Genomic DNA, 20,187 nt, shown 5'->3' with positions numbered 1-20,187 from the left:
CATGACTGTTCCTTTGAATGTCTCATATCTAATACTGACAGAAACATTTGTTATATATATTTATTAATTTGCAGAAGACATGAGACCGAAACAAGAGCGGTATGAACTGAAAAATAATTTAATCATAAAAATTACACAAGTCATTTTACTGCGTCTTCCAAAGAACATAATATACATCGTAAAGGCTAAACAACATGGTGTAACAGGTCACGAGTGGCCATACAGCATCATGACAGACTAGAGAAAACTTTAAAAGATATATAGATAAATAACTGTCCTTTGGTTGTTTGCCGCACGTCTTCAACTGTGCCTAAAAGCAAACCGCAATGGGTCAAAAACACAATATAACAGCACAAGGACAATGACAACTAAGCTAGTGTGAAAAGATGCAGGGTTATATGATAAAGTGTTGTTTCGTTTGGCTGAATTGCCATCCAAAAATAATCTCATATGTCATCTGAGGTTACCATTAAAAAGTGGAAAATGCCATGAATGTTAGGTGTCATGCCAGTCTTAGGGCTCATTACAAAAGGCTGCTGCAGTAAAATCTACTGTTATAAAACAGCAAGACATGAAACCAAAGAAACAAAATGTTAATTTTGCTAACAATCCATTGCATTCCCAAGTATGCGACGAAAGGAAGGACAGCAGATTTTCTTGCGATTCCCATTGGTGCATATCATCAAATCCGCTGTAGCCACAGCTGTTCCTCTGGATTAAGTCATTTTCAAGGAAGCCATTACAGTGCGATGAACTTGTTTCGAAGCTTTTTAAGAGATCAGAGACTAGATCCTAAAATACTCTAATGGAATGTTACACAGACGCTGTAGAAGAAGCACATGGTATTCTGCACTACATCCACAGTGTGAATATTGTCACGGTCCCGACGGTTTGACATCCATCTAACAAAATGAAGCAAATTTATCTTGGTCTTGTCCTGTGTGGGCTTCTATGTTAAAATGATACGAAAATATTAAAGTGGTTTAAAATGAGGGAGCTCCCATCTCAGACAGGTCCTTCCTGGAAGCAGATTTCATCTGTCCGTGCTGAAATTAGGAGCATGCACCTCATCCAGAGCTGCGGTAGGATTTGGTTCTCATAGATGTGTGAGATTAGACTCACTCTGGTACTTGGTGAGGTTGTTCCCTGGTCTTTGAGACACCTACATGTGGCGTCTTGGAGCTGAAGCTCGTCCTTCACACACTCATTGTCATTGTCGGTGAGTACTGAAGAGAGAAAGAACCCCTGATTTAGACAGAAGCCCATCTATTCATCGTTATCATGTCATGTGTTCGTGTGTGCTGGCGCTCACGCTTTCGTTTTGGAACGAGTGAAGGAAGCTTCCAGCCAGTTCACTGTCGTCTCGTGGCGTTCCTGGCGGGTTACTCATGCCACTCAGATTATTTGGAGAGTTCTGAGATTGTAAAGAACAAACACCAAGATGTCAGTCAGTGGTATCCGTCATTATAAAACAGATTGTTCCGATCCTTCATTATGATCAAAGCCGTTGTAAAACACTCTATAAACAAACACGTGTGACCTCATTACATAAGTATAACTGTTCTTTGTTTTGCTTGGCAACCATTCAGCTGTATGTCTTAGATTGAATGTTTTTTTTTTATTTCTGAGGATAAAATGTGTAATTATAGGCATATGACATTATATTTGAAAGCCATCATTACCAAGATTAAGTAGGCCTAAATGATGAGTCTTGAGTTTTGATAATTTTTTTGACAACTACACATACAACCTGTAATTTATATAAACTTCAAATAAACTTTACACAAATTCGTTATACGGGATATCCACACCTTGTGACTAATGAATGTCCAGTATGTTTTTAATCATTGCGATTGCATTCACAAAGAGCATTTTCTCTGCAACAAAATATTTCAGAAATGAGCAGAAAAAAATGATACTTCCATTTTCTAAATGATTTTGAAAGAAGTCTATTATGACTTGCTCACCAACATGGTATAAAAAAAAAAAAAAAAAAATTGTGGAACATCATTATGTCTTTACTGTCGCTTTTAATCAATTTAATGCATCCTTGCTGAATAAAAGTATTAATTTGTTTTTTAAATAAAGAAAACCTACCTCAGTAGTGAATATATTCTACATAGAAATTCCCAAGACTTAATATTTTATAATATTCCCTGATTTTGTCAAGCCTAGAAATGACTAGTTTAAAATGACCTGATATTTCCACCTTTTCCATAATAAAAAAAATATTAAATAACTATATGAATATATATAATAATTACACAGTTGATTTTTTGTAACTGTTAAAAGGCTTAATAAGCCCTTTTTATTTAAAGTGAAACAATTTGTTAAAACTAAAATAACTTTAACTATGTTCATGTTAAGTTTAAAAATCCATTACAATACAATACCAATGTCTTGGAAGTTTTGAGAACAATCTATGCCAGACCCCTCATTGAAGTTCAGTCTCATACATATTCTAACATGAACAGACATGCTGTGCTAGTTTTCAGATAACTCCGACAGAAATAATAGGTCTAAATAATAGGTTGAATAATACCTTAGGGAGTCCATCAATGTCCCCCGAACCTGTGAGAAAAGTAAAAATGAATCATTTTGCAGATCTTTAGATCACACGATGTTCACTGATCTAATTGGCAGGGCAGAAAAACACAAGCAATGTTTTGAAAAATTGACGTAGTTGCCATGGAGAATCGTGTTTTACCTAATGAGCCATTCATGTGATGCGGCTCCAGTCCTCCCATTGGGCCGTCTGACCCTGGACCCATAGGAAACTACAAACACAGACGAGAGCATTCACAGGGAGATCAAAGACACAATCCACGCAGCACACAGGAACATCAGGAGGAGTGGAGTAACTCACACTAGATCGGTTTCCTCCTGGTGGGACTGAGTTTATCAATGTGTAGAGGTTTTCACCCGAGTTCGTGGAGTCTGTCAACACAGAGGGGGAAGTCACCATGAAACTGTTCTCACATCACGTGCCCAGGCACCATTTGGGTCTTAAAGGGCCAGTAATGTTGGCAGTAGACCGAGATGTGAATGTGATAAGCAATTACCTGCTGGACTTGGTATGATAGGTGTTCCTGGAGGACATCCACCTGCTCCTCCTGGAGGACCCTGTGAAAGCAGGACAGCAGAGACTGAAGCCTTCGTGACAGACAATATCATAAAAGAAGGGAAAAGAAACGCTCAGTTACCACGTATGTTCCTGGGGACGATGAGGAATATGGGATCTGTGAAGCCAAAAGTTTATTTATCAGCCAGGTTTGCCAGATATCATCACTAATTCATTCTCCATAACATGAGCTGAAGTATCTTACCGTGTTTCCATTATTAGGATTAGGCCACAGTCTGCCTGCTCCTGCTCCCCTGTACAGAGAAACACAGCAGTTTATATTGAGTAACGGTGATAAGAAAATCAAATAAGTTTCTGGTATGTATCAGATCGAGTGTACTACAAGTTTAAATAAAACTACAGAAAATAGATAAAACTTAGGTGTTTTTTGTTCCTCTTTGAATATGAGATCCATATTCTCACTAAATCATACTCTATGAGCAATGGTGTATCGAACATGATACTCAACAAACTTGATACTTTTTTTTAGATTTCGTTTTTTGAAATATTTTGACTAAAGGTTCAATCAAATGTTCCATTTTAAAAAAAGGGATTCTCCAGACATGTCAGGCTTTATAGGGTTAAATACTTCCTCAATTCCTAGTTTAATATGCAGAGACAACATAACAAAAGTCATCTGAATGTTAATCCTCCTGTAATGTTTTGATTGCACCCAGAGACACATTTCTGTTTGTTGAGCATCCTGATCAGTCCGACACACACATGAAATCCCACAAATACGAAAGACTGGGAAAGTCCTTACATGTTCACGCCTGGCATTCCAGGGCCCATGGTGTTTGGAGGCCTCATTCCTCCACCATAGTTCTGTAATGATAACCAAGGATCAGACTACGATGCCCAGCACCCGAGAGGACACCACGAGAGAGGAGAGAACAAGGACACGGTTAGTTTAGAGGAAAACAGGCTGAACATAACAACGATTATGTCTGATATGAAAGAAGATAAATGCTGTAGTAAATACTGTGAACGTGTGGATGACGTACAAACGCTGAATAAGGACTGACTCCGGTCAAGAACACAAGAAATGCATTCAAATAATTGGTGTACGAGTAGGGTTGGGTAATATATATATCGAATACTGGCAATATTTTCACAAATGATTTTGCTGCAAATTTTAGTTGTGTTCTGAATTGAAATTTAGGTAGCAGTCCTGTTCCCCATACATACTATGTACTTGTTATAGTAATTACAAAAACTGGGTAATAACTACAGTAAGTACTAACCCTCAACTTACCACTAAACCTGGCCTTAACCCATGTAACTTAGTTACCTAAAAAAGTACTGGTTATATAAGGTAAGTACACTGTAAGTACACGTAAGTGCACATACTAAAAAATAAAGTGTAACCTAAATTTAAGTAGAAAAATGCTATTAGAGTTGGTAGGTAAGTGTTGATTTCAATGAACTGATTCAAAACTCTGAATCAACAACGCACTTGCATCATTCCTTAATAATATTATCATAACTATATTTAAAAGTTTGGACACAGAAGAAATAGAAATCATGCCTTGATTCATTTTAACTGTACTTTACTATTTTCAAAAAATCTTACCGGCCCTAAACATTTGAGCATTAGTATAGTCTGTTATGTTCACCTAGGCTGCATTTATTTGACCAAAATACAACAGAAACAGTAGTATTGTGTAATATTATTACAATTTAAAACAACTGTTATCTATCTGAAAATATTATAAAATGTAATTTATTCTTTACCGAATAAAAGTATTCATTTCTTCTCTCTTTTTTATATATATAATATATATAACGTTAAATAGTGAGGTAAAAAATATTGAGATATAGTTGTTTGAACTATATCACCCAGTCCTAGTGGTGAGCAACTCATTGATGGGGTCTAGGGCAACGATATTCAGGTTTTCGTGAATGACAGCATAAGATCCAGACCTGTAGTCCCGGTCCCATTGGGCCCATTCCTCGAGGAACGTTCATTCTCTGCATGGTTGCCAAGTTTGGATGGCCTGAGGAAATAATAAGCTCATTAATAATTAGAAATTTAACAGACATGCACTTGAAAATCAAAAATCGATGAAATGACGATGCTGAATTTGCACTTGCAGAGAAGTTGCCCATCAACAAACACTGATCTCATTAGTCTCTAACCTGTGGGTCGTGAAGGGTCCATCATGTTTGGAGGCAAAGGCTGCCCACCGGGAGGCTAAAGAAACAAGAGACAGTCAGGTCTTAAAATAAGTCAGAGTTAATAAACTCTGTTGTTTGAAACATTTTTAATGCGACTTACCGGGTTTCCCATTCTGATGGGCGGCCGAGGTCCTCCAGCATAGCGAGGAGACATAAAAGGCTGGGGAAAGGGAACAAACAGTGACATACAGTTTTAACAATGTAACCTATACAAAAGCTGACAGGGAGAAGGGGGGGGGGAGGACTATTTTAGCAGAACGTGTGCCTAACCGATATCAGCAGAGAGAACGTGTGTGCTAGTACCTGTCCGTGCGCCCCCATCATGTTAGAGTTTGGAGGTAGCTGAGCGTGAGGGGAGGCTTGGGAACCAGGTGGTCCCTGCAGAGCGGGTGGGTGGGGGGAGCAAGTGGAGGTTGCCATAGTGCCAGCAACGAAATGCCAAGAGAAAGACAGAGCAAAGTCAAAGACAGGACAGGTGAAAGCGACAGGTGCAGCAGATCCAGAGAACAGAGCCAAGGGCAAAAGCTCAGAACTGGTTTGAAGAGGAGCTGATAACACTCATGGTTCTTAACTGGTTTTGCTTTAAGACCCAATTATTCTGGAAATCAAGTGGCGACCCCACATAAATCAAGTGGCACCAAACTGCTTATCGTACATAAATGTGATTAAAATCAAAAATATTTATTAATTGATGAATATTATACAAATTATTCATGGTATTAATCAATATATAAATATCTGATTTTAAATGTTAATTTTTATTATTATTAAGGCAATAATAGAGAACAGAAAACACCATGATAATTAGTTGTGCAAGTGATCCTGTATTTAATGTTTGGGTTGGTATTTATGGTCTGGGTATTTTCTTTTAACTTGTATAGTTTTGGTTACAGTTTTTGAGTTGACATTTGAATGATTTGGACAGTTGTGATTAATTCTAACAAATGACATAAATTTCCACCAAAATATTCTTATATTTGACACAAATGGATGCACAGCTTTTGACAACACAATGAATGGGAAGTACTTCCCTATAGACATTTATAATGTCGCAAAAGATTTCTATTACAAATAAAAGCTGTTCTTTTGAATTTTCTGTTAATCAAAAAATAGAAATTGAAAAAATATTTTTCGGTTTCCACAAAAATATTAAGCAGCACAACCGTTTTCAAAATTGATAAAAAATAAGAAATGTGTCTTGAGCAGCAAATCAGCATATTAGAATGATTTCTGAAGGATCATGTGACACTGAAGACTGGATAAATCACACTTTTTAAATTAAATTACTGCAGCCTTCTTTCTAAACATAAAAAACCTACTATTCCCAAACTTCTGAATAATTATGCCTGCACCACAGTATTGTTGAAATCATTCTTGATGCTGATTGGTTGACAGAGATTTCATCGGTTGATTAATTGTCTATAACTCATTTTCTATAGTGATTTTCTATAATAAAAATTATATAAAAGAATATATTTCAAAGTTTTTTTCACTAAATTTTGTTGGATTTAAAAATCTATTTTCAATTGTGAGATTTTTTGTCTCGAAGGCAAAATTCAAGTCGTAATATGTTATGCAATTTTGCTTCTCAAGTAATTTTTTTTTTTTTTTTTTTACAGAAAAACAAAAGAATAATGATAAAGAACATGTGTTTTTACAGTGTACAAATGATCATCCATGTCACCACTAGAGGGCAATGGGGTTTAAGGGTAGTCAAAACAACCTCAAAGGCACTCAACTGTTTCTCAAGTTTTCCTGCATACCCACTGATGCATGTTTCAAGACTTGCATAAACCCGTTCTATGTTCTGCAGCTCTCAGTATCTGAGAATCTGTTCCTGCAAAGCCCTCGTAGGGTCATGACTCCATCTGGTCTGAGAAAGAGTTCTCCAAATGCTTCCTTCCATAAGGTCATAATAAACATCATATCATCCATAAATCTTTTCCAAGAACTCATTAAGATATTTTGTCGAGTCACCCTCCCTGAAAACTCCCGAGTGATAAAGCGTTAACTCCGCTGCAACACATTTAGCAGGGCTACTCAGCAGGGCAACAGCGAGCCTGCTCTCAGAGTGGAGAATGAACATAACCCTGCCTGCCATTAGCGGCTAATGGTCGCAATCAGACCGGTTCCCTGCAGACACTGGGCTTGGCAGATGACCAGAGACCGTGGCATAATGGTTCCTCTGTGAACCGCCGACACGTGTCTGTGCACCTGAGGGCTGCTGGTTAGATGGTTACGGATGGTTTATGGAGAGGGGCTGAGGAGGAGTGACCCACCTGAAAGAATCCGGGGGGCATGGGGCCACCTGGCATCCCGTCACCGGGGGGCATGTTGCCCAGGACTGGACTCGGTGCTGCAGCAGCGCTCTGTGATGACAGGGGGAGGGGGGGGGGGGGGACGTCACCAATGATGAGGATTCATATGTGCACTACTGTTCAAAAGTCAGTAAGACTTTTTTTATCTAAAGAAAATACTTTTATTCAGCAAGGATGCATCGAATGTGACAGTCAAAAATATTAAGCAGCACAACTTTTTTCAACATTGATGATAATAATAAATGTTTCTTGAGCATCAAATCAGTATATGAGACTGATTTCTGAAGGATCATGTGACACTGAAGACTGGAGTAATGATGCTAAAAATTCAGCTTTGCATCACAGGAATAGATTTCATGTTAAAGCTACAATATGTAATTTTTTTCGCTGCTAGGGGTCGCTAACCTCTTACAATAACAAAGGCGTAGATTTATGACTTAGTGATAAGTGGAATCATGGAACTTGTCGTCAAGCTGATGGATCTAATAATGATTATGGATGAGTGAAAACATTCATGTTTTTAACATCACTGTGGTATGAAGCATGTTGCGATTACTAATGAGAGACAGATATATCAGTGCCACACGCGAGTCCCGCAAATATGAAGGAATGAGGACATATCATTCTACCGAACTATCCGCAAGTGCTGAATTACTACTCACACAGGTCAGTTTATTAGACGAATTAAAATTGTGAGGTAAAACGCAGCGCTGTTTCAATGAAAGTTATAATGTTATTCTATGTGTTAGTTTGTTGGCTGCATGAGACTAGCTGTAAGCTAGATCAACATTAAATTACTGATCATATTCTAACATTTCATCATGTTGAACTATATAACATTGATTAGTTTTATGTACATTTGCTCTCCTGTCTAATAAAGTACATGCAAGAGCTCTGTCAAGTCGAAGTTTGTCACGGACATGGAGCTCTCGGCATCTCGAAAACGTCACGCTGATATTGATCCTCGTTTTATTTCTCCTTTTGTCCCAAAGTCTGCTTGCCATGGTTCATAATGTTTGAGCAAAACAACAACAACAGCGTGAGCGTGCGGCTAGACGTAACGCTGTTGTCCACGTTTGTCGCCATGGTTACTATGGCAGTACGAGCGGAAACCAGGGATAACGCGGATATTATGTCATTGACAGGCGACAAGTGAACAGGGAGTCCAGGACGAGCCATTATTTAAAATTGGAATTTATCTGAAATTAAAACTTTTGGGATATTGTAAGTACACAACTGCAGGAAATATATCACACTGTGCATGTGATTTTTGGATATTCTATTACAAAATTCTTACATATTGTACCTTTAAACCATTAAAATATAAAAAACAGTAATTTTAAATTGTAATAATATTTCACAATATTACTGTTTACTGTAAACTTTTGTATGGCTGTGCAAATGGATTGCCAATGTGTATAATTCAATTCCGGAGAAACATCAGCTTAAGCATTTTAAGGTTAAAGCAACACCAAGTGACTTTTCCTCTGCGGTCGCCCTACAGGTTGGAAGCGGAATTGTCCATTACCGGTGTCGTAAATAATTAAGCCTACCGCCGCCTACTGTCGCACGCGCACGCACATGCTCTCTGTTTATCCAGCACCGGCTTTGGAATCAACAATGGCCACAGACAAGGTAGAGTATGATGCATGATTTTATGAAAGTATGATGTATTGCGACATCACAAACGAGCAATTGTAGCAATTGTAAAGCAAGTTGACGTAAAGCAAGTCAAATTAGTAGTTTTCTTATGTCTCATTAGAACTACAGAAACGTGACCCAATCTGGCAATTTTACATAGCGTGGATATATCAGATAAAGGACCGCAAAGCTGTGGCATAAGTGCATTTCACCATGTCACGACTTGATGAACCACTGAAACGATTTTGGAAACATTATTTTAAGGTAAAAAATCTTACTTAGTGTTGCTTTAAAAACGTTTGACTGGAATGTATTCTGAACAATCACAGATACAGATTTGCTGATATATTAGTAGGTCCAAAATTTCAAAATCAGAGGTTCAGGATAAGTTTTTCTAGTTTCTAATTGAGGTTTTATGGGGAACATTACATAATTCAAACGTAGCTGCACAGATATCAACGAGTCATGGCATGATCTCAGAATTCCCCTTTAATCTAATTACAGTATTTAAAAAAATGTGAACTTCAGCCTAAACAGATTTATTTGAAGAAGAATAACTTTGAATGCATTTTAATGCCAAATTATGCATAGTAATGTTTTTAACAAAACACAAATTTAGGGAATAATCACCCCTGTGGTGAACATTGTGTCATGCTACAATTTTCAAAGCAAACCTGTAGTGCATACTAAATTAAACAGAACAGTTAAAAACAGTTCAAAAGTTTGGAGTCATTTAAAAAAAAAAATTAACACTTTTATTCAACAAGGAGGATGCATTAAATTGATCAAAATTGGCAGTTAAGACATTTCTAGTCACAAATGATTTCTATTTCAAATAATGGCTGTTCTTTTGAACTTTCTATTCATCAATGAATCCTGAAAAAAATGGCATCACGGTTTCTACAAAAAATATTAAGCACCACTGTTTTCAACATTGATAAGAATAATAAATGTTTCTTGAGCAGCAAATCATCATATTAGAATGATTTCTGAAGTATCATGTGACACTGAAGACTGGAGTAATGATGCTGAAAATTCAGCTTGGCCACCACTGGAATAAATGATATTTTATAATACATATTAAAATAGAATACATATTAAATGGTAAATAATAATAATATTTTACAATATTACAGTTTTACTCTATTTTTGATCAAATAAATGCAGCCTTGGTGAGCTTACGAAACTTTTCAAAAACAAACAAATCTTACCGACCTCAAACTTTTGAATGATAGTCTGATATTATCTCTTACTACATGATCTAAACTTCTGTCTACTCATTTTGCACAATGTGTTGTCTGTTGCATTTTTGAAAGTGCCACCACTTTACTGCTTTATTATATGTGGTACATCTGATTTCACAGTTAAATGTCATGTAAAACTGAGGTTGGCCACTTAAGTCAATCAGACGGTTCTTTGAGGACTAGGCTTTATGTCGACTGTCAAAAGTCTGACTGAGTGAGACTTAAGCAGAATCTGTCAAGTAGAGCTGCATTAATGTGGCATTAACCCTGAGAAAGATGCATCATTGGTCATCACTCGCTCTCCGTCTTTCACGGAGTTGGTCAATCTCACAGGTTCAGTCTTTTGCGCTGTTATAGCAGCTCTGGGTCAGTGGGTGAAATCTGATTACAACAAAGGTCAGGACTTAAGAGACTTACGACAGGTGAGGCGACATCTTACATAGAAATCCCTCTAAGCAGATCATCTTGATACGGCTGCTCCGATTGGACAGTGAAGATAATGCCGAAACGCTTCAAAATAACAAACTCACATTGAATTATCCCTGCCTGAAACTGAGCTTTATAGCGTACTGCTGCATCGAGCCTTCAAATCAACATTTATCGAGAGTCTAACAGTTACAACGGCCACCAACTGAATTTATCGAGACGCCTCATATATTACAATCATTTTCTGTGATGTGCACAAACAGCTTATCAAAATCCTCTCAGCTCTGGGAGTACAGAAAGACAGATATCTCTCTACACCCACATGTGGGACTCTCTAGACACTTACACGGATTGCAGTCAAAGTTTATCAACACTTCGCAATCCTCTCAGACCCCTGAATCAGGCCAGAGGGACAAAATTTAGGGCATTTTCCTCAGCAGTCCAAACTAATCTCCTTTGTGAACACTGTTGTTTTCTCTGTGACCAAATACCACAAACAGAGATTAACCGATGAGATAAACAAACTCCAAAAAAGTCGAGTCCTAAAACGGCACCAGGTTGTACAGGTGAAGGATCTGTGGATTAATAGCCAAATCCAGCAGAGACAAACACGAGACAGAGAGTCTGATGCTAAGAAGTACATTTATTCCTTAATAAAGACTGAAAATTCAATATTTAACCACAATCAAGTTCTGGAGAAAACTGCCTGAAAGAAAAGCATTTGCCAATGGATTTTGACAGAGAAAGAGAGATGTCTATGCAGAACAACAGAGCTAAACCTACAAATGGTTAAAGGAATACACTACAAAAAATTATAATTTAACCTTTTTGTGATTTCCGGTGCTATACAGAGAAAAACTGTAATAGATATAACATTTCGTCTAATTTTACAGTAAAATACTGTAAAAAGCAAAAAGAACTGTTAAATTCCCAGAGTTCACTGTGTGACACTTCACATTTGATGTTTTTTCATTTTAACAATTATGTTTCTTCTTAGATTTTTGTACATTAGGGTTTTATGTTACATGTTTTATTGCTAAATGCTTGTTAATTGCATTATTTTAGTGTTGTTACTATGATGGTGTTTTGTATTTGTGTGCATGACACTCTATGCTGGTTCTATATTAGTTTCTAATATAGTTATACTAATATATTAGAAGTATTAGCATTACTATATTATTTCCCTCAGCTTGTGGAAAAGCTGCTTTGATTCATCATGTGGTTTACTCTTTACCAGCAGTGTTATTATGGTGTCTACAAAATATTTGTAGACACTAAATGGCATCTTATGGGTTTAGTAATAAAAATCTGGTTTATATTGTATCTTATTGTGCCCAAATGTCAAACAACTAGAGTATCAATCATTTATTTCACATGAAATCAAAAGGTCTCCACAAAAGGCTGTAAAGACAACACAAAATTAATTAGCAGAAAATTTGTTTGACTTTTGGAATTTGGACAAAGGAAAATTTAGAGAAATAACAAAGATACCTTTTTGTGAAAGTTGTCTTTCCAGCTGATTGAATGGAGTGTGCACTCTGACAACTGGTAGTTGTGTAGTAACCAATCAGTTTGGAATGGCCAATTTCAGTTTCAATTTCATTATTAGTTTTTATTTTTGTGTGCAATGTGCCAGCATTACGATGTATGCATTAAACGGAGGTTGCACTAGTTAATTTTTCCCTATTGTTCATAAATCCGAGTGAAATGGCTTCCTGCTGGAAGTGGGCGGGACTTCTTTTTGTCCATGGGGAATTGAATGGATGGTTGCGGTTTGTTTTGCTGTGATGTCATGTGAGTGACAGGTTGTCTCGCCCTCACACTAGTAAACACATCATCAGAGAAGTCACTGCAAGAGGGAAGGGTTATTGGAATTAAAGATTGCAACACGATTTAAAAACAAAGAATGATGTGAACGGATAAATTTGCAACACTTTTAGGTGAATTTATTCCTTTACTTTACTTTGCAGATCTGACTGACTATCACAGAGTTGACAATGTTATCAGTGATCATGAAAATAACAGACTGACAGACAGTAAAGAACTTGCACTGACTGCCAAGTAAACAACAACACTAAATATGAAATTATTGATTTGTGCAGTTTGAATTGATCATTCATTTAAATTTAGCCTAGAAATGAAGACATTATGGATTTCAAAAAAGTTCCTAATGTCATATTTAAAAGTTGCCTAAATGATATACAGTGCAAGTCTTGATCACTGTTCTCCCCAAGGCAGATAACTGACTTCCTGAGTCAATCTCACTTATCAGTCCATCACAAGCCCCAGTGGGGATCTCAGTACACGCCTACGGCACCACCCATCAGATTAAACCACCAGTCAACTGCCAAGCGTCCTCGGTTTCCTGCTTCTAGTCATCCTCACATGGATGTGATAGACAGAACATTAGAAGGCAATATTATGACCAACTAAACGTCTGATATGGGTGTGACAGAGCTCAGGCGACACGCATTAGAATGGCACTTGAGACAGCAGGCCTGCACCCCAGACAGGGAACACCGCTCTTCGCATTCTGCCAACATCATTACATGAAAATCCTGGTCTGGCTCTGACCTTAGTACACAAAAGATCATCTGGCTAGATGATAGTGAAAGTTAATATATTCATGTGATCCCAGGCTAAGAAGTACTCGATCGCCTTGGTGGCACGTACGTAGGATTTTTGAAAAGATGAGTGAGCTCAAGTGATAAAGCCCGAAGACTCTGTGACCTTGAAAATATATCACAGAATAGCTATGGATTAATGATACAGCACTTGTATGCTGTGTAACACAGGAAGCATACGTAAGACGTGGAAGCACTGTAAAGGTTCAGTGAACATGGAATGTGCCCATACCGGTTGCAATACCAGGAATACCACTTTCACAATCTCTTATTTCACCATTCGTAGTACACATTTTTGGGTCTAATGATTAAATAAGCCTGATAATAGAGGCTCCTGCATATTTTGACCAAAAAATGCAATCCTTTAACTCTTGAAGGTAAAATAAAAGTATTTTAATAACTGGGAAAATATTTGTATGACTGGACGCAGTAAAATGCTGTGTGCACCAGAGTATGTGTACTTCATTATGTGGTAAACTGCATATATAGAGTATAAAATTACAGGTTACTTTATTTAGTCACATTATTTGACAGATGTAACTTCTTTAAAATAAGGAAAATGTATTATTATTTAAATGATGTGTGAAACTTACATACTGTGCATTTGACACTAAAACTACTGAGCGCACCAGGGTTGGTACATTTTTTTTGAAAGAAAAATGTCATTGGTTTTTAATACATTTTCTGTTAAATTGCATGCAATTTATTACCAGGCACACCACATTTGAATTTGCCAAGTCAGCTTTTCAAATTTATGACATCCAACTATGACAGGGCTGAAATAATATAGTGCTGTGTGGTTCGTATTAGGGAAATGCTGATTAATAACTATTAGTATACAAAGTAAATAAGTGCACGGCTGTAAGCAGGATTGAGGTAATTGTTAAAAGAACAATTTTAAGAATTACTGAATAATTCAGAGATTGAAAAAAAACAACAAATCTAAATACAACAAATCTAAATATTGGACGGCACTTTTTTTTTAAGAACAACCCAGTTTAAACAGTAGGTCACTTCCTATATAAAAACACCTTTAGTATACTGGACTGTGATACTGATTCATGCTGTTAAGCAGCGAGTGTAATGCCACACAGATACAAAAAGATACATTGGTTTGCACAGACTGCATGAAAAGAACTATTACATCTCACTTACAGCATGAAATCGAGTAGATAGCTACTTTGCATCCAACTTATCACACAGTGCCCATTTAACAGTCAAAACACACTCATTGTGCTCCTAGTGTCTGTCACTTGGTGGACAGGTGTTACTGGCTTGCTTATTCACACATTTACTTTCCACATGGAGAGCTGGCCAGCTCTGAAGAGACACATCGCGTTCGCCTGTCTCCACAGAGCGAGGAGATGAGTGCCATCTGCCTGGTAGCAAAGCCCCTTAATCTGACGCCATCCATACGTCTGACCGCATAAGACCAAGATAAGATCCAAGAGCCCAGGGGTTAAATGAATGATTATCAAATACTGAAAGAAGAGTGAAAGTAATCACACAAATCCTTTCCAGAATAAACTGAATCCATCTGAGCAAGTCATTATCTTCAGTCAGGTCTGATTGGAAATGAGCATGAACAGTTTAAGGTTCCTATAACGTGCTATTCTAGTATCACTGAGATACTATTAGAGTTTTTATTAATATTTTGAATCATATTTCATTTTATATTTTCCGTTTTCATCGTAGTTAAAGGTTTAGTAATTTTGTTGTGTCTCTTAGTTATTTTAATATTTTTTAAGGTCTGTATAGTTTTTTTTATTAATTTTTATTTACTAATATTAGTTATTTTTGTACATCAAGTTAAACTAAATAAATTAAAATAAGAAATTTTGTCTTTGCAACTAGTTAAACTTAAGCTCATTTTATTTCAGTTAACATTTATTTAATTATTTCGAGTAACATTTTTTTATGGTTTTAGTTTCAATTAACTATAATAACCTTGATCATTACTGGTTAGTTGGTCACATGACAACATGCAACTCTAAGCCTAAGTTAATTTATACATTTCTATTTCTATTAGAAATTTCATATCTAAAAGTAATTATAATAATTAATGTAGAATTATATATGAATAATAATAATATATTATAATGAATAATAAAATTATAATAAAAACCATAAAATAAAAAAGTAACATTGCATATTTATTAATAATGAATTATATATATATATATTTTTAATAATTTATAAATATAGTATTTTTATATTAAATAATACTTTTTTAATTTATTTTATTCAAATATTGTATATATTTAATATTAATATATAAATAATAGCATAAATCTAAAAAATCCCAAAAATAATATATTCAAATATATACATATTTGATGTAATTGCTAATTATTGGGAACTTTGAACCAGTTGGGCATCTCCCAAACAATAAACACTGGTGTACAGATCTGTTGTTTGATGTAGATGTAGATGAATAACAGGGGGAGGGAAGGAGAGAAGAATGAGAGAAGTAAAGCCAGTCCTGACCACAGCCTGGGGCAACACCTCCTGTCTGATGTTAGCAGTTCCCCTGGAGATTCATTAATGATTACCAGACACACAATCACTGAGATTTTTTGTGTGATGCAAGAGTCCTAAAAGGGGGAGGTTACTTTAGGACATAAAGGGATCATAAAAGACCAGATCTATAGAGCTGTGATATATGATACTGTAAGCTGTATAGATCTCTGCCTCCGATCTGAAGAACAGCATCCGAACTGCTAATAACACATCGTCTCTGCAATTTTCAACCCATTCAGACAGAATCAACAAATAGATCAGTGATTTCTGCCCATGAACATCAAGACCATTACGGTCAGGAACGACTCCATCAGGCCACTGTAATGCTAAAAGCCGATAGGCTTGCAGTTTAATGGCTATTGACAGCTGTTCCTTAGGGAGTCAGGGCTGGTGTACGGCATCAGGGAGCAGTCGACTTCAGGCAAGAAGCTCTCTCCATCTGCTGCCATCTCCTGTAGCTTCTCTTTCTCAGTCCTTCTCCACCCACACTCCTCTCAGTTAAAAGGGCATCTGCTCAACCACCCAACCTCCTCAATGTCCTCTTGGCTATGATTGGAATAGCAAATACCATCCTATTCATACTAGTTTTGCTGGTTTATGTTAGCTAAAAGGTTGAAAAATGAACCTCTGTGTCATTAATTACTCACCCTTCATGTCGTTCCAATCTTGTAAGACTTTCGGTCATCTTTGGAAACACAAATGAAGATATTTTTGATGAAATCTAAGAGATTTCCATTCCTCCTTTGATAGCTATGCAACCGAAACTTTAACGCTTCAAAAAGTTCATAAAGAGATCGTAAAACTAATACATATGAATTGAGCGGTTTAGTCCAAATCTTCTGTAGAGACTCAATCGCTTTCTATGATGAACAGATTGCTTTTATTCACATATAAACATAAACAGAAGCTCAACCGAACCTGCTTGACGCGAGAACAAACCTCATTGGTTCTTGCTGAAGCTCAAACGTGCTGCGTTACACGAAAATGAACATCATTGGTTTTCACACGTCAAACAAACATGCTTGAGCTTTTGTGTACCACAACTGATGAATGTTAAAAGCCTACATTCAATCTGTTCATCATATAAAGTGATCGTGTCTCTTCAGACAATTTTGGATTAAACTGCTCAATTCATATGGATTCGTTTGACGATCTCTTTTTGAACTTTTTGAAGCGTCAAAATGTCAGTTACATAGCTGTCAATGGAGGGACAGAAAGCTCTCAGATTTCATCAAAACTGTCTTCATTTGTGTTCCGAAGATGAACGAAAGTCTTACGGGTTTATAAATGAATGACAGAATTTTCATTTTTGGGTGAACTTGATCCCTTTATTTTGGGTTTTATTGTGTTGTGCTTAATGTGGTAACACTCAGCATAGTGAAACCATCTCAGAGAAGTTAAAGTACCACCACTACAGCCATTAACACACTGCTTCAATAATACATTTCAAGACAATCACTGTTGGACATCAGATCTCCTGCTGTGAGCAATGTTCCTGTTATTATGCAGAAGTGGAAAGATAAAGGACAGTATTTTTCTGCTGATTCTTCAAGGATTGTTACTAGCTCCTGGGTGTCAGTCTGACAGATGATTAATTTAATAAATCGCTGCAGTAGGAAAAGTCTCAACAAACCGTCGGACGCTATGAAGTAGATGAAAAACTATTTTCAGTTAATTGAAATGGGTGGCAACAACGATATTCTATCCTTTTGTGCTCAGCAAAAGAAAGAAAGTCATATGGATTCAGAACAACATGAGAGTGAATAAATTATGACATTTCCAACCTATAACATCCAAAGTAATCAGTTTACAGCTGCATATCGCTATAGAGATGCACGTTATATCAGTACCAGTGCATTTTCATTTACCTTTGCTTTCATCTTTAAAGTTATTCACAAAATATTAATAAGTTAAATGCAGTTTTTGCAAATCTCAAAATGAATTCATTCTACATACTGTATTGTAATGTGGTGATGCCAAGAATTTAAATTGATTTAACAGCTGATTTGTTTCACACTCGAAATGTTAGCTGGACTCTGATGCCGCTGTAAGCATGCTTCCTTTTATACTGCATTCCTAAGGGAATCTGCAAGTAGCAGTAACAGGACATAAGTGGCAAACACACACTCTTCCGACTCCAGGGGTTTGCACCGATGCCTTGGTACTCCCATGGGTTTAGTTCGGCCAAAATGATGCAACGTACTTGACAATAATAGTAGCTGACAAACAATGTGGCCTAAAAATGATTGTGAGCAGCTAAGAGGTCTTTAGGAAACTCAATCCAGGTCCTCTGTCAAATCCATACTCAAGTCACCCACTGCAATGCTTTCTTTGATAAGCTTGTAAACATTTTCCCTTCCCAATAAATTATTCAGAGACAGGATTCTCTGGTTCATGCACAAATGTTTGACCTAAAGACTATTTTGAGCAATGGTTTGATAGGCAGAGAGACTCTAAAGAGCTCTAGAGGATGGGGTAATAAGCCAGGGAGAGCAGTTGATGGGCTCTCTAATGCCCTTGTCCAATTGACCTGCCTGATAAAAGTGCCATTACAGGCAATTAAGCCACAAGACGCAAAACAAGAGGCTCTAAGAGGAAGTGCTACGACTGAACTGTTGTATACGAATCAACTGCCTTCATTCATGTAAACAAACAGCAGTCAGTTTACTGAACCACAAAATGAATGCAAAGGTGTGCTTTAGCAGGTGAACCCAATGCATTTATATTCAAGATACATTATAAAGATGAACATGAATTTATCCTGGACCTGGAGAAAAAAAGAAAAAAGAAAAAAGGATACAATGTCGGGGCCACTTTTGAGTGTCGGCAGACTTAGTTTTTCGGTGTGTTCTGCACCGTTGGCTCTAGTCGGATGCAATCTGTTTTTTTGGGCCGATTCAGCAGCATGTTGAATCAGCGTAGGGCTGTCGGTGAGAAAGAGAACTCCGATTGGCTGTTCAGCTTAGTGAACGAGTCAGTGCACGAGAATAATAGAAAAACAGCAACAAAGAAGTCAAAAAGATACAGATAGAAGGCTGTTCTAATTTTACGTCATCTTACCTGAGTGTTCTTGGGCGAAAATTTTAATATTAACATGAGCGGAGTGGAATAAAGAAAGTGATCAGCAGGATTGATATTCAAAACGGTAAGCACGCGCTGCTTTGTTTACGGTTTGTGTATCTGCAGCGCCGGTTTCCATTTTTGAATGACGAATATAGACTAATATATCTGCAGAAATAGACAGTTTTCTCATTTACACACAAGCGCAGAACGTGCATGCTAGCTGACAGTCGGCTAGTTCTCTTAACACGGTCGGCTTTCCTCAGCGCTAGTTCTTTGGGCGTCCTTTGGCCTACCCTTATTCAATTATTATCGAATACGCTGTGTTTTTAGAACAGTGTGTCATGCGCAGGATGCTGCAAAAGATGCGAGACTTGAGCGCTGCGGTCAAAAACATCCATCTAGAGCAAGTTTACATAGAAAGACAATAGAAAAGTGGAATGGAAAAACGTGTTCTGTGTGAACTGGTTCATAAATATTAGGGCTGGGAGAAAAAAATCGATTCACCTAGCTAACGCAATGTTTTATTTTTTACGATTCTAAAATCGATTTTTTTATTCCAGAATTGATATTAATTCAAATTTAATTGCTTTATTTTTGTCCTTGCTTGTAGATGAGGTTGACAGAAGTGCCACTTTCGTTCCAACAGAGACGCTTTTCAACGCTTTTCAACAGATGAAATGCGTCGTTATCTATGAGTGTTAAATAGCGTAATATCCCAAGTGGACGCGTGGAAGAGATGTGAGACTGAAAGCACTGAAAAGCCCAAGCGTTACTCATATGCTGAGAGAGATAAGACAATAGAGCTGCACGATTCACCTTTAAAAGACTGATCTCAATTCAAACACCCACGTGATCTTTCAATTCGTCTGTCTATTAAACTTTGACGAAATCATATCGCAACATGCAAAGCTGTGTTGGCGCTGCTGGTCAAACACAAACTCTCAACTTCATGAGAGTTGTCATGAAACAGTTTCACTAACAGATCTTTTCAACCTCATTGTCATAGTATCATTATTTGTGTGATGCAATAGTTACAATTATCATAGAAGTAC

At 37.0% G+C, this 20,187-nt stretch overlaps 2 protein-coding genes across 7 annotated transcripts in view; one reads left to right on the top strand and one right to left on the bottom strand.

The window, feature by feature from the left end:
* tceanc2 (transcription elongation factor A (SII) N-terminal and central domain containing 2) overlaps positions 1-20,187 on the top strand; it is a 144,853-nt gene that overhangs the window by 17,853 nt on the left and 106,813 nt on the right. The window lies entirely within an intron of this gene.
* Positions 103-20,187, bottom strand: part of ssbp3a (single stranded DNA binding protein 3a) — a 29,735-nt gene continuing 9,650 nt past the window's right edge. The window contains exons 5-18 of one of the 6 annotated variants that reach the window (XM_077217331.1): positions 7,579-7,668; positions 5,603-5,677; positions 5,400-5,459; positions 5,261-5,315; positions 5,045-5,118; positions 3,885-3,970; positions 3,327-3,375; positions 3,204-3,239; positions 3,063-3,123; positions 2,867-2,937; positions 2,708-2,777; positions 2,543-2,571; positions 1,313-1,414; positions 103-1,226 (exon numbers count right to left, since the gene is read on the bottom strand). In XM_077217331.1, coding sequence (XP_077073446.1) covers positions 1,197-1,226; positions 1,313-1,414; positions 2,543-2,571; positions 2,708-2,777; positions 2,867-2,937; positions 3,063-3,123; positions 3,204-3,239; positions 3,327-3,375; positions 3,885-3,970; positions 5,045-5,118; positions 5,261-5,315; positions 5,400-5,459; positions 5,603-5,677; positions 7,579-7,668 — 888 coding nt within the window. In that variant the 3' untranslated portion in view covers positions 103-1,196. The remainder of the gene's footprint in view (positions 1,227-1,312; positions 1,415-2,542; positions 2,572-2,707; positions 2,778-2,866; positions 2,938-3,062; positions 3,124-3,203; positions 3,240-3,326; positions 3,376-3,884; positions 3,971-5,044; positions 5,119-5,260; positions 5,316-5,399; positions 5,460-5,602; positions 5,678-7,578; positions 7,669-20,187) is intronic. The other 5 variants (XM_077217388.1, XM_077217474.1, XM_077217549.1 and 2 more) reach the window with 5 other exon arrangements.

This window comes from Siphateles boraxobius, unplaced genomic scaffold (genome assembly GCF_051911475.1).
Source record: "Siphateles boraxobius isolate OS27281-9 unplaced genomic scaffold, OSU_SipBor_1 1, whole genome shotgun sequence".
Taxonomy (NCBI): Eukaryota; Metazoa; Chordata; class Actinopteri; order Cypriniformes; family Leuciscidae; genus Siphateles; species Siphateles boraxobius.
This window is presented reverse-complemented; position numbering and strand designations above follow the sequence as displayed.